General features: G+C 33.9%; 1 protein-coding gene across 1 annotated transcript; it reads left to right on the top strand.

Annotated features, from left to right (window-relative positions):
- Positions 1-7,191: 7,191 nt before the first annotated feature.
- LOC111376932 (nitrate regulatory gene2 protein) lies at positions 7,192-12,936 on the top strand. The gene is made up of 4 exons (XM_022999946.1): positions 7,192-8,128; positions 8,211-8,404; positions 8,559-8,782; positions 11,801-12,936. The coding sequence occupies exons 1-4, from the start codon at positions 7,450-7,452 to the stop codon at positions 12,576-12,578; spliced, it is 1,875 nt and encodes a 624-aa protein (XP_022855714.1). The 5' UTR covers positions 7,192-7,449; the 3' UTR covers positions 12,579-12,936.
- Positions 12,937-13,174: the final 238 nt, after the last annotated feature.

The raw sequence follows: 13,174 nt of genomic DNA, 5'->3' as shown, positions 1-13,174 counted from the left end.
GCAGCAAAGGAAGCTGTATGGATCAAGAAGTTCATTAATGAACTTGGAGTCATTCCTAGCATTGTTGATCACATACCTTTGTATTGTGATAACAATGGAGCCATCGCGCAAGAGAAAGAACCGATGTCTCATCAACGATCCAAACATGTGCTAAGGCGATATCATCTCATCAGGGAGATTATACAAAGAAATGACGTAACGATAGAGCGAGTTCCCACAGATGACAATATTGCAGATCCACTGATAAAACCATTGTCACAACAGAAACATGATCGTCATGTGGATACTTATGGTATTAGATACGTGAGTGATTGGATCTAGTGCAATTTGGAGTTTGTAAGTGTTATGCCCTAGATCCAATCGATTTAGATTGTAAACGCTTTTAATATGTTTAATGCATTTGATTTTGACAAGATCCATTATTTATTTAAATTAATTTTGTGATAAATAATAGTAAATAATAGAATTCGAAGATCCAAGCTTAAGTGATCTGTTAATCACAAGGAGTTGTGATTGTGAGATACAAATTACATATAATTGGATCTTGAATAAACCGTGGTCGTAAGTAATAACGAGATACAGATATCGTTAATACAGTTAGACCATCACGTGTAGCATTTCTTACTTGTGAAGTAAGTAACTGATCTCACGAGCTAAAATGTGGTGACACTTAAATGAACACGTGGATATTTTGTTATAGAACAAAACATTGGAGACCCGCTAAGAGATTTCACATGGATAACTATCTGAGTGTCAGTGGTTAATCTCTAACGTTCGATAATGAAATTGGTCCTACAACTTGAGGTCATCATAGTACCTTATATGAGGACAGTCATATTTTGATGGTGTTGGATGTTGCTCTGCCAAGAGCCGCTAATACGACATCGATCAGGTATGTTAAGAACCATATGAAGGTTTTGAATGATCGATAGAGAATTCGTCACTCTTAGATAGTAAGGGATTGTGATCTACATTTCGTTCAATTAAGTCAATAACAAAATCATTGGCCAAGATGTACATATAAGTTGAAAATGAGTTTTCGACTCATATTGACTTAATAGAGGAATGAAAAATATAATCGATAATCGAGATTGACACACTTCTATATCTTGTAGTTAGTCGGATCATATTGATGAAGGGATCATAATTTCATGGTAAACGAATAGTTTTGGTTTTGTCATACCACGTGACATTTTTCGTCACACGTGTTGCCTTGATACATTGCTAGATGTCAATTTGGGATGACAAGTGTGAATTTGTGATAAATTAAAAGAGTGTTTAATTTATTAGTTTTGATTAGATCAAAATAATATTTCACGTCATTAGGTATCGTGGTCAGAAACCTAATGGGTCACACACAAAAGAGAATTGATATGTTTCAAATTCCCAATTGATTAATTTAACAATAGTTGGATAAATTAATTAATTGAATTTGTTATTTATATTCCCGAATTAATTAATTGGATTGATTAATTCATGGATCGGGTTTAATTAAATGGATTAATTAAACAATGGACCGGACCGGACCGAGCCCGTTTGGGTTTATATAAATACATGACTAGGGTTTGAGGTCCATAATGTTTTCATTATTCTTGCTGGCACAAGAGGAAAACCCTAACAGTTGCAGTCTATTCTCTGTGTGGATTTCATTGAAGGCTGGACAATTGGACAATTGTCGGAGGCAGATTCAAGCTGCTGGAAAGGAATAACGCAAAGGAGTTTGCAAATAAAAGAAAATGTATATGTCTTATCACAGTTTTTATCTAAATACCAAACTGAATCCTGAATGGAAATTGAAATTTGTTAAATTTCGCTATGCATGTTTAAGTAAATTCCCAACAGTGAGAACCTCCAAGTACTTCACATCATAAAGAAGGTCTATTTAGCATCCCAAATTAGCTATTTGGTCATTGACCAAATATCTTCTTTGGACTGATCTCAAAGTTAAGCGATAATCTAATGAATGTTAACAAATGATAAGATTGATGATATTGATAGAAGCCCGACAAAACCCAGTCAACATAGTCCCCAATAGATTAGAAATGTATTTTGTATAGATACGTTAACGATTACGAGCTTCATTCTCTTACTCCAATTTTATTATCAATAATATTAAGATGGTCATCGATTTATATGATTTCTAAAATGACACGCCCTCGTCCCGTGTAACACTACTGGACCCGAAATGTGACATGCACCGATGATAAATACCAACGAAAAGTCGGACCCACCACCAAGGCTACTAAAACTACAATAAGTAACCTTTTATAAATTGTTTTTGATAGAATTTCAAATTTATTTCTTCTGTAAATAGGACTAACTAACGTGTAATATGCTATATACAAATCTCAAATGTAACAAAACACAATAGAGATAAGCCAAAATCTCATATGGAAGTAAAATACATAATGAGCCCGATAACTGTTTACAAGTGATGCAAAATCACATCTAGGTATGAACACGTGTCCCAAAACACTGACTACATATTCTATAAAGTGAGTCATACTAATAAACTTTGTCGTGTGGCTCTAACTCAAAAATCAAATGCTCAACTTCAAAAGACACATAGATACTCAACTGCTGCCTGATAAGAAAAATTTGGGAAAATATATGAGTTGATATCACAGTGAGTGAAGAAATTCAAAAATAATTATACTTTTTCATTTATATATTTTTATCAAAGGTCAAATTCATATCATTTAATAATTCACAAAATAACATTATATAATTATAATAAAAAAGTGAGACATTCACATTATGTCGTAAAATATCATCTCAAGTCATGATATAAACATAAATTAGTAATCATACTATAATCTCATAACATCAAATGTACTGAAAAATCCACAAAAAATGTACCTTCTAATTGAAATCTGTAATCTACCCCTCGGTTTAAGAACTTTTACCACGGGCCTTTTGACTCCCTCCGTGAATGAAAATCGGTCTCAAAAACTTCTCATAATCAATTCTAGAACAAAGTCAATGCCCTTCAGTGAACTATATGTACACGGTCAAGACTCCTTTATCACCAGTCAAGACCCCTTGATGTAGTATAGAACACGGTCAAGACCCCTCGGTGAATTAGAAGAAATATATAATCACAGGTAAATTTTTGTCTCGCATTCCAATCACAAATAATCCATATCCAAACCTATAAATTCCACATATATCACAGTGAAAGAACCTTTTCATATTAATCATTTTATTGAACAAATAATTCACATAATCGTATGCAATATAATAGAATATGTAACGCCTCAAATCCACTACCAAACTGTAACGCCCCAAATCCATTACACATTTATTTTTTTATTTCTTTTTAAAAGATTTAAAGTGTTGCCAAAATCTTTCTTTTATAATTTAAGCAGAATTCAACACTAATGCATAATTTTTGGTATTAAATCAATAAGGTGAAATCAACAATTCAAATAAAATTTTGGAGTTTATCTAGCTTGAAATACTACGAACTAAATTGGCAATTGAACATTTTAAATAACTTAAATATCAAATCTGCTAAAATAATACGCACAGAATTGAACATAAAATAAAATTATTCTTGAAATAGAAATTGGCAAATAATCCTATAGCATAAAAAACATAAACGTGTTCTTCAAATGAGATTTCTTTTTAAATTATTATTTCTAAAAATCTTACTTGGCGACCCCATGAGCTTCACTCGATCAATCTGCCACACGTCTACACGATCCATTCTAATCTGAAAATTTAGTAAGAGTGAGTATCTAAAAAAAAAAAATACTCAGTAAGAAAAATATGCATATTCTTATTAACATAATATAAATATAAAATGACATGACATATCGACATTGCTTATATTTAGAGCAAACTGATCGCGACATTCAATAGCTCAAGAAATTTCATAAGAATTCCTATATCACGTAGGATTTACATACTCGACCAAACAGTCCATCCCGTAGGATTTAACATTTTCAACCTAACGGCCCATTTCGAAGAATTTAACATAAAAATCGACCCGAAGGCCTTAACGTATTTCATGCCAAAATTGTATAAAAATATCAAGAATAAGAATTAAGCACTTGCACATTTCTTACCTTGATTTGCTACTAAAAAAAACAAATAAATCTGAAAATGACTTTTGAATAAAATAATCTCTTTTAATATGTGTTTTCACGGGTGAATGTGTGTATGTAAGGGAAAACACACTTCTCTCTCTCTCACACACACACACACACATTCACTTGCCACTAATTATGAATACCAACAATCACACACATTAGGAGAATTCAATAGCCTATTATTTAGTTCAATCAATCATGGTGAGTGTGTAAATTATCATTCATTGATGGGAGTTGAAATGTTCAATTTAATATTAGCCCCTGTTTAGTTTCCATTTTTTCTCATTAAAATAAAAAATTTGATCGTTATTTATCACATCAAACCATCAAATTTGAATTTTTATCTCTTGTGTGGGGTTCATAACGATTATATTTTTCATTCTCATTCTTCCAAAAATGTGAAACAAACGGGGGCTTAATTAAAAGTGGCCTTTTCAATTCCAAGTACGTCCCATCTTCATTTTAGGATTAGAATAATTTTCTTTCTATCAAGATAACTCGATTATGGCTAGTCCAAAATTATTTATTCTTGAGCCAATTTATATTATTTGACACGAACTACAAAATGAGTATAATATCGTATATTTTTTATCAACTTTTGAAATACTTAAATATTTGCCCCATATAACTTACAATAATTTCAAAAAAATATACGTATGCAAAATAAACCATTTATGCAAATAAGTGAGACGTGTTTATCATTTTAACGTTTGGACTTTAGTATGACGAAAATGTTGGAAATAGATTATTTTATTTGCTAAATTACCAACATTAAATTTAGCCCACACGAAATTAAAAATTAAAAATTCGAAGTGTTACAGAATAAGTACCTTATTAATATTTGAAAATATATAAAATTTTCCACTCACTGAACTATGTATGCAAAATCAACTTGGTTGGTAAACGTCTTGATATTCGTATCGCCACCTGAAATATGATATAATTTTTAAGTTAACAATTAACTATTTTAAGTAATTTTAATAATTATACAGGCTATACCAAAATGTAATCCTTTCATATTTAAACGATTTTTAGAGCTTCATTAATAATCTAGTCCATGTTTGATTCTCATTCTTATAAGAATGAGAATGAAAAATATAGTAGTTACGAGACTCATACAAGAGAGAGGAAGTCAAATATGATGGCTTGATGTGATGGATAACGATCATTTTTTTCATTTTTTTGGCCAAAGAATGAAAAACAAACGGGGCTCTAAACCAATTTTTCTTCCATTTAACTCAACTATAAATCTTATTATTCTTAATTTAACAATTCCATATCAATAAAGTTGAATTTAAACTAAAAATTTGACAATCCTAAAATTTAACATAATTTTTCAATAAATAACTTTTTACTTACCTTTAATTTCGAAGAATTCAAGCCTAATAGTAGAAGAACTTATTTTTTAACACATTGGCGAAATTTTTCATTTTTCTATTCTCTCTCTCTCTTTTCCTTCCATTTTTCTCTCTTTTTTCTCCCCTTTTCTCCTTCTCTATTTCGATTTTCTTCCTTCTCTGTATGTTTCTTGTCCGAAATGAAAGAAATAAAGTCCTTATCTCCTTTATTAAATGGATAAATATAATATAAATTGCAAGTCAAGTCCCCAATCATCATATAATATAACATTTAGTCTCTTACTTCTAATGCTAGGAAACTAGATCCATAAACTCCTACTTTATTTTATTATTGGCCATTTAAATATTAATAATTACAACTCAAGGCTCATAAAATCATTTGTTCAACTTAAGTCCTTATTTGACTTTGACTATAATTGATTGGGACGTAACATAAAATAACATCTTTCATGTCCATTCTATTTGACTTCAATTTTGTTGTCATAATATTAGTCGAAATTAAAATTAGATTTTAGGTATATTTTAATAAAAATTGATGAAATATATGGTTAAAAAGTAGTGAATTGATGAAATATATAGTTAAAATTAAGTGTTGATTTTGATTTGAGATAATTTTAATCAATACCCAATAGGGATTTAAATAATCTCCAAGAGAGTTTCTGTTCTTAAAGAGCATATTTTATCATTTGAAAAGTATCCATAAATATAGAGAATTAAAATTTTGAACTATTCTAATTAGATCTTTATATTTAACACTTAATTTTACTACCAAAAAAATTAATTAATTTTCTCTATCTTTTATTTTAATTAGCTTTTTTTAGATTAATTTATTATTTTCCTACACTGAAAATTGAAACAATTCGAACGCATTTAATTATAGAAAATCTCTTGGAGCATGATTTTAAAGGTAGAGAATTAAAAATTTTGAACTATTCTAATTAGATCTTTATATTTAACACTTAATTTTACTACAAAAAAATTAATTAATTTTCTCTATCTTTTACTTTAATTAGCTTTTTTTAGATTAATTTATTATTTTCCTATATTGAAAATTGAAATAATTTGAATGCATTTAATTATAGAAAGTCTTTTGGAGCATGATTTTAAAGATATACTTTTTAAAATAAAGAGTATCTCATATTTAAATGCATTTAAATTTAGTGTCATGAGTCGTGAGCAATTAGATTTATAGAATGAATAATATTATGTGTCCCTATTGAGGTTGCAATCCAAATTTAGGTGACTTTAGATGATAAGATGAATGAAATATGAAATTAAATGACTCATTTAATTATTATTATTATTTAATAGTACATTAATATTATAGACGGAGTTATAATTCTAATGAGGTTAAATAACATTATTCTTAAACATATTATGGATTAGATTAGGATTTGGAGAATATACACAACAATCTTTGTTGTATCTGAATCCGTAACGCATGGCCGAAACCGAAGTTTGAAATGAGTCAAGCGAAGTCAAGACCGTTGAAAGTCCCAGTTACCCGAACTACCCTTGCATTCCCAACCGTACTGTACCACTTCAAACTTCAAAGACCGGTCTGTCCTTACTCAGTCATTCGTGCAAACCATATTGTTCGGTCCGGTTCGGGTCGACAAAGATACTCTGCACGTGAAACGGGTACTACATTATTGCAAAATATTTTTGTACATTGGGGGCATTTCGGTCATTATTCATTTTTGTATATACGAGAATTTTGGCACGCTGTCTCACTTCCTCGGAATACCCAAAAGTACTGTCGTGTTACTCTCTCACCTTCCTTTCCTTCCACCACCGCCCCACGACTGTTCATCAATGGTGAGTTTGTGTAGGTGAGAGAAAGGAACAGAGAGATATACAGAAAGCCTGATTTAGGTAATTCAATATGGTAAAATGAAAAATGTTTTGTGAGAATTTATCTCCTTTTTCCTTCTTTTGAATCTGACTCTTTTATTAGTATATAATTTGAGGGAAAGATTTGAGAGAAAAAGTAAAAGATGGGTTGTTGTTATTCAAGAGTAGAGAGGCAAGAATTGGTTTCACGATGCAAGGCTAGAAGGAAGTACATGAAGCAGTTTGTGAAGGCCAGACAAGCTTTTTCAGCAGCACACAGTACGTATCTCCGCTCTCTCAGAACCACCGGCTCCGCCCTTCTCCAGTTCGCCACCGGCGAGACTAATCTTCATTCCCACCAAAACACCCACCATCAACACCATCTTCCTCCGCTGCCACCTTCACCACCCCCGCATCCTACAAGGAGCACCACATCCGAAGCAACAACAAGAAGCTCCTCTGCCATCCACCCACCGCCGCCACCGCCTCCGTTGACGCCGCCGTCTTCATCTGGTTGGGATTTCTGGGACCCTTTCATGCCGTATGCAGGAAGATCAGTGGATGAGGAGGAATGGGAGGAGACAACCACTGGTTCTGAAGTGGCCAGTGTCCCGGCAGCCCCTCCGTCCGCCATTGGTGGCTTTCCCAAGTACACCACCGCCAGGTCCACCACAACCACCGTCAGTAGTGAACTTGCTGTAGTCCCCACCACCAAAAGTAAAGATCTGGGTGAGATCATGAAAGAGCTTGATGACTATTTTCTCAAGGCAGCTGATGCCTGTGCTCCAGTCTCCCTTATATTGGAGATCCCAACTTCTAATTTCATTGACCAAAGATCTTTGGGTAATTTTTCGCCACTGTTGCCATATTTTCTAGTAGTGAAATATTCATATTCGGTTATTGAGTGAAATTGTTCTTTTTGTAGGTAAGGATTACAAGTACGGGAAGAGTTTGAGCCACTCATTATGGACATGGGGTTCGACCAGTGCATTTAGGAAGTACAGTGTGGATCCAGTTGGAAATAGTATGGATTGTGTTGGCATTGATGGGAATACCTCTAATTGTTCAACAGTGGAGAAGTTGTATGCTTGGGAAAAGAAACTCTACCAGGAGGTTAAGGTATTCCAATCTCACTGTTTTATATAATGCCTTTTCTGTGCATTTTCATATGGTATGTAGTACTGGATGTGAACTTATAGTATAATGAACAAAGTTCCTTGCTTTTCAATCCTATTATGAAAATGCAATTATAATTCGTCTATGATTGTTGTAGAATTCTGAGACCATGAAATTAGAGCATGAGAAAAAGGCTGCTTACCTGAGGAAGCTGGAGATGAAGAGGGCTGACTATGTTAAGACTGAGAAGGCCAAAAAAGAGGTTGAGAAGTTGGAGTCACACATTTTGGTAGCATCACAGGCCATCGAGACTACTTCGGCTGAAATTGTCAAATTGAGGGAATTGGAGCTCTATCCGCAACTTGTTGAGCTCATAAAGGGGTTAGTCCTCTTGAATTCCTGCATGCAGTTAATTTTTTTTTCCTTCCTTTTCAATCCCTTGCACCGAAGAGGAGGATAACTTTCGAAAAACCCCACCAGTTTCCATTTGTTGCCACACTATGTTATTAACAATTGATAAGAAGATAAAAAATGTATCAGTACTGCATAATGACTAGTAAATCATAATTTGAGGATATTAAAGTAGAAAGATTGAGAATAATGTTTAATAGTTGTTTTTGGAAAAGAAATATTACATACTTATTGACACGTTAATGAACACAATATATTTGTTGGGATTTAGGATTGCATCTCGATAGGTTAGTCTTTTAGAGAACTAGCTCAATTCATAATGAACCTAGGAGGACTAGCTGAATTATTTGAAGTGATTTGGGATTGTTTACATATATTTTAACAATCCCCTTCTTGAACAAAGTGCTAAATAATCACGCTCTTCTCAAATGATGATCTCTTTTGTCCATATCCTTTCAAGCTATAGGATGACAGACTTTATCGTGGAATACCTCATCTCCACCACTCCTAGTTTGTGTTACCCAGAGGTCCATCACCACGAGAGTAACCATCGTGAAACCTCCTGCCATTGCGATTAACTAGAGCCCTCTCTGCATTTCGGATCTGTCACACACATTTGAGGATTCATCTGACTCATCCTTGAACTTTTAGCCAAGCTTGAGACATAAATCTGATACCACTTTCTGAAATTTATGGAAAGAAGGTAGCCTAAAAGAAAGTGAAATTGGGAAATTTTGGTCCTAAAGTGAACACAGATTTTACGTGAACAATGGACAATTGAAGGATTCATTGTTGTAAAAGAACTTGCAACTGCCTCTCTCTTAATACAATGAGAAAATAACAAGAGAAGTTATAGTCGAAAACGCTAATGATAAACAAAGAAACTACTCTCATTTTTCTATAACAAGAGAAATCATAGAAAATACTAATGAGGAACTAACACTTCTCTCTTGTTCTCCCACCTTTTCTGACCACCACCCCAAGCTCATAATAATATACAACTAGTATACCATGCATTAATTTTTAGGGCTTCAAAGCATGTGCCTACAACTATGTTTGCTACTGATACCTGCAATTTTAAACAAATGGTGGAGAAATTTATAGGCATTCCCACTACTACATTTTCACGTCCTTGTTTTCATTGGATTGATCTCCTTTCCTCCATCAGGTCCTATTATATGTACTTTTATCACCATTTGGTTCTCTAACTTTTCATTTTAGTTACACTACCAGTCCTAGTGGACATTTTCATCTAGTGTCTGTTAGAAGTCATTGTTTACAAATTAGGATAATTATACCTTGCAAAATGGACAAAAAATCTTTCTTCATAATTTCTATATTTTTCAGTGTTAAAAGTGTTTTGTGGTAATTCTGGTCAACAAGAGCATGATGAAATCATCTTGGTTTGCTTGTAAAAGTCGATGTAGATCTTGTCATATTGATATTGAAGTAAGTGCTATATCTTGAAGCATATATCCATTTTCCTGTTAACGTTGGTGCAAAGGGAGAATTTTGTTGTATGAGATTTGTTACGTATGTATCACACTTCTCTCCGTTCGTAAAGTAATTGTTTTCTACTTGAGTTTTCTCTCATATTTTCGTTATTCTTTATATATATATTTTTATAAAGGGTTCGTGGTCATTTTGGTTCGAGTATGATCAGATTCATGGTTCACACAAGAGCACACGGGCACACAATTCTTGAGCATTTCCAAGAAGGAAACGAGATCAAATAGAATAAGTGCTTGTGTGATAAAACTTTGATAAAATTTTATCAACTTTTCAAATTTCTTAGACTATAACGTTAATTATACATTTCATGAGACTCATAACTTTTATCAACTTTTCAACAATATATTACATGTCTTTTATCAAAACCTGCTAAAACTTTTATCAAAACTTTTGTCAAACAACCCCTAAACCAAAAAAAATGGGGAGAGAGAGAGATTGCAGATAAGAGCTGGGTTGCCTTGCTTCAATCTTGTCTAGGGCTGCTAGAAGCTGGAAAGGGTGAAGAATTGCATTTGTGAGGTTTTGGACTGGTTCTAGAGGTGAATTAGCTTGCTTCTTGATTCCATTGTGGGGAGAACATGAGAAATAGACGCAGAAGAGAGAATGGAGATTCTGCTTTTGATGGTGTGATTATTTGTAAGGAAGAATAAAAGAAACGATGGACTTCTGCTTGCTGTCAGGGGTTACATCTGCAGTTTTTGAGGTTTGCACCTGGCTTTGGGACACAAACATGGTGTTTTGACAGTAGGGATTCGAGCATTTGAGAATCAATTTCTCAAAATTAATTTGATTACTAATGTTAAAAAATCAGCAAAATTATATTTTCCCTTTGAAACTACTAAAATTGTAAAATCATGAATGAAAAGCCTTTTTTTTTTTTTTTTTCATGAGTCAACCTAGAAGGAAATTAACAAAAGCCGTCTTGTTCCCAATGAAATTGAAGTCAGCTATATGGATCCTAATTTGTGTCGTCGTGGAAAACAATGAAAACGGGACATGCATGCCAAAAATTGCTTGATCTAGATGCTCAAGTCAAATATTCCTGGGAATTGTGCTAAATTTCTCAAGCACTACAGCGAGTGAAATTATTATTGTGCAAACATAACTTGTAGAGCTCCCAATGGATTAGGAATACTTAGAGTTCAGCTCAAGCAAGAACTTCGAAGCTTTAGGGAAATGTTAGTTCCACGGCTTCGAGAAGATTGATTTGTCGAGTTGATAACTATGAACATTTGGCTTGAGGACCTTTTGGTCTAACCTTAATAGCAACATTGGTTCTGCTTTCATTTACTAGAATTTTTTTTATAGGAAGATATTTTTAACATATCAATGATCATCCTAAAACTAGAACTGGGTTGAAAACATTATATTATTGATTTTACAGCTTTGTCTGGTATTAGAGATAAATAGTGGATTGGTTGTAACTGTAATCGGGTTCACTAGTTAAAGAAAGAAGTAATTATCTCTGCTTTGAAGGTTGATGAACATGTGGAGAAGGATGTATGAGTGTCATCAAGTTCAAACAGACATAGTCCAGCAGCTCAAGTACCTCAACTGTATTCCGTCCACTGATCCTACTTCTGAAATTCATCGACAAGCAACTCTACAACTTGAAGCTGTAGCTCAACAGTGGTACCTCTCCTTCTGCAACCTCGTGAAAGCGCAACATGACTATATTCAGTCCCTCACTGGCTGGCTCCGCCTCAGCCTTTTCGAAGTATGCAACAAACCATTTCAAAGAACCGTGCAAGACTCAGCCATTTACTCCCTTTGTGATGATTGGCAGCGTGCAATCACAAATGCTCCCGATAAAGTTGCGTCAGGGGGAATTAAGAGCTTCCTAGCGGTGATCCATGCCGTTATAGAGAAACAAGCTGAAGAGCAAAAGCAAAAAAAGAGGGCTGAGTCAGCATTCAAAGAGCACGAGAAGAAGGTACTCGAGCTTAGAGCGCTCGAGTGCAAGTTTGGTCCTTATTCAATGCCCGAAAGTGATTTAAGTAAGAATCCGTTGAGAAAAAAACAAGCAGCCATGGAGGCTTCAAGGGCAAAGGCTGAGGACGAAAAGGCCATGTACGAAAAATCAATCAGTGTTACTAGATTAGTGACATTGAACAGCCTACAGATGGGATTGCCTCGTGTGTTTCAGGCATTGACTGGTTTTGCCAACGTGTGCACGCAGACATTTGAGTCGGTGCAAAACCGGACCAAAAGCGCCGATGATCACAACAGCATGAAGTTGATTTTACCTCAGTGAATATCTGCAGTCGAAGAGACTCGTTTTGTCCTCAATTTTGACCCCATGTATAGATGTGAATGCACCCCTATTCAACCTCTACCATGTTGTTGGACCAGAGTGATGCAGATTAACAACAGAAAGTATTTAAGAGCCAGTGAAATAGTCTTGTTGAGGTACTGGAAAGATGGTAATAATCCATGGTTCAATGTCTCCTTTTGATATGTAGTAGCATTACTTGTTTTTTACTTTAGTTTTGAGTTCTAGAGGAAGTTCTTATGTGCTTGACTGTTTTAACTTTAAGAATTGACCATGTTGGATGAAGTACAGTGATGTAATATAATTTGCAAGACAGTTTCAAATTATCGTTTTTCAAATATCTTGGTTGCTCCTGCAATACAGCTCTCGTGGCTTGTATGGAAACAACATTTTAGATGCACAGACAAATCCTCAACACAACTTTAGATTCTCAAACTAATACTCAACACATTTTCCTTACTTTCGTGTATCCATAATCGAGTTCTGAAAGCTTGAAATTATGCCTTTCTTTTTCCTTTATTTTACCTTTAAGTGTAGTTATTGGATGTTGGTTTGGAATGATAAGAAATTGAAAATTG

The sequence above is a fragment of the Olea europaea genome, unplaced genomic scaffold, assembly GCF_002742605.1.
Source record: "Olea europaea var. sylvestris unplaced genomic scaffold, O_europaea_v1 scaffold1579, whole genome shotgun sequence".
Lineage (NCBI taxonomy): Eukaryota > Viridiplantae > Streptophyta > Magnoliopsida > Lamiales > Oleaceae > Olea > Olea europaea.
Note: the sequence above shows the minus strand (reverse complement) of the source record. Positions and strands in the feature narration are given on the sequence as shown.

Bases quoted from the DNA above. Each gene is read 5' to 3' on its own strand.
- LOC111376932 (XM_022999946.1), top strand. From the start codon at position 7,450: ATGGGTTGTTGTTATTCAAGAGTAGAGAGGCAAGAATTGGTTTCACGA. The intron at 8,129-8,210 runs GTAATTTTTCGC...TTCTTTTTGTAG, and splicing joins CATTGACCAAAGATCTTTGG to GTAAGGATTACAAGTACGGG. The intron at 8,405-8,558 runs GTATTCCAATCT...TGATTGTTGTAG, and splicing joins AACTCTACCAGGAGGTTAAG to AATTCTGAGACCATGAAATT.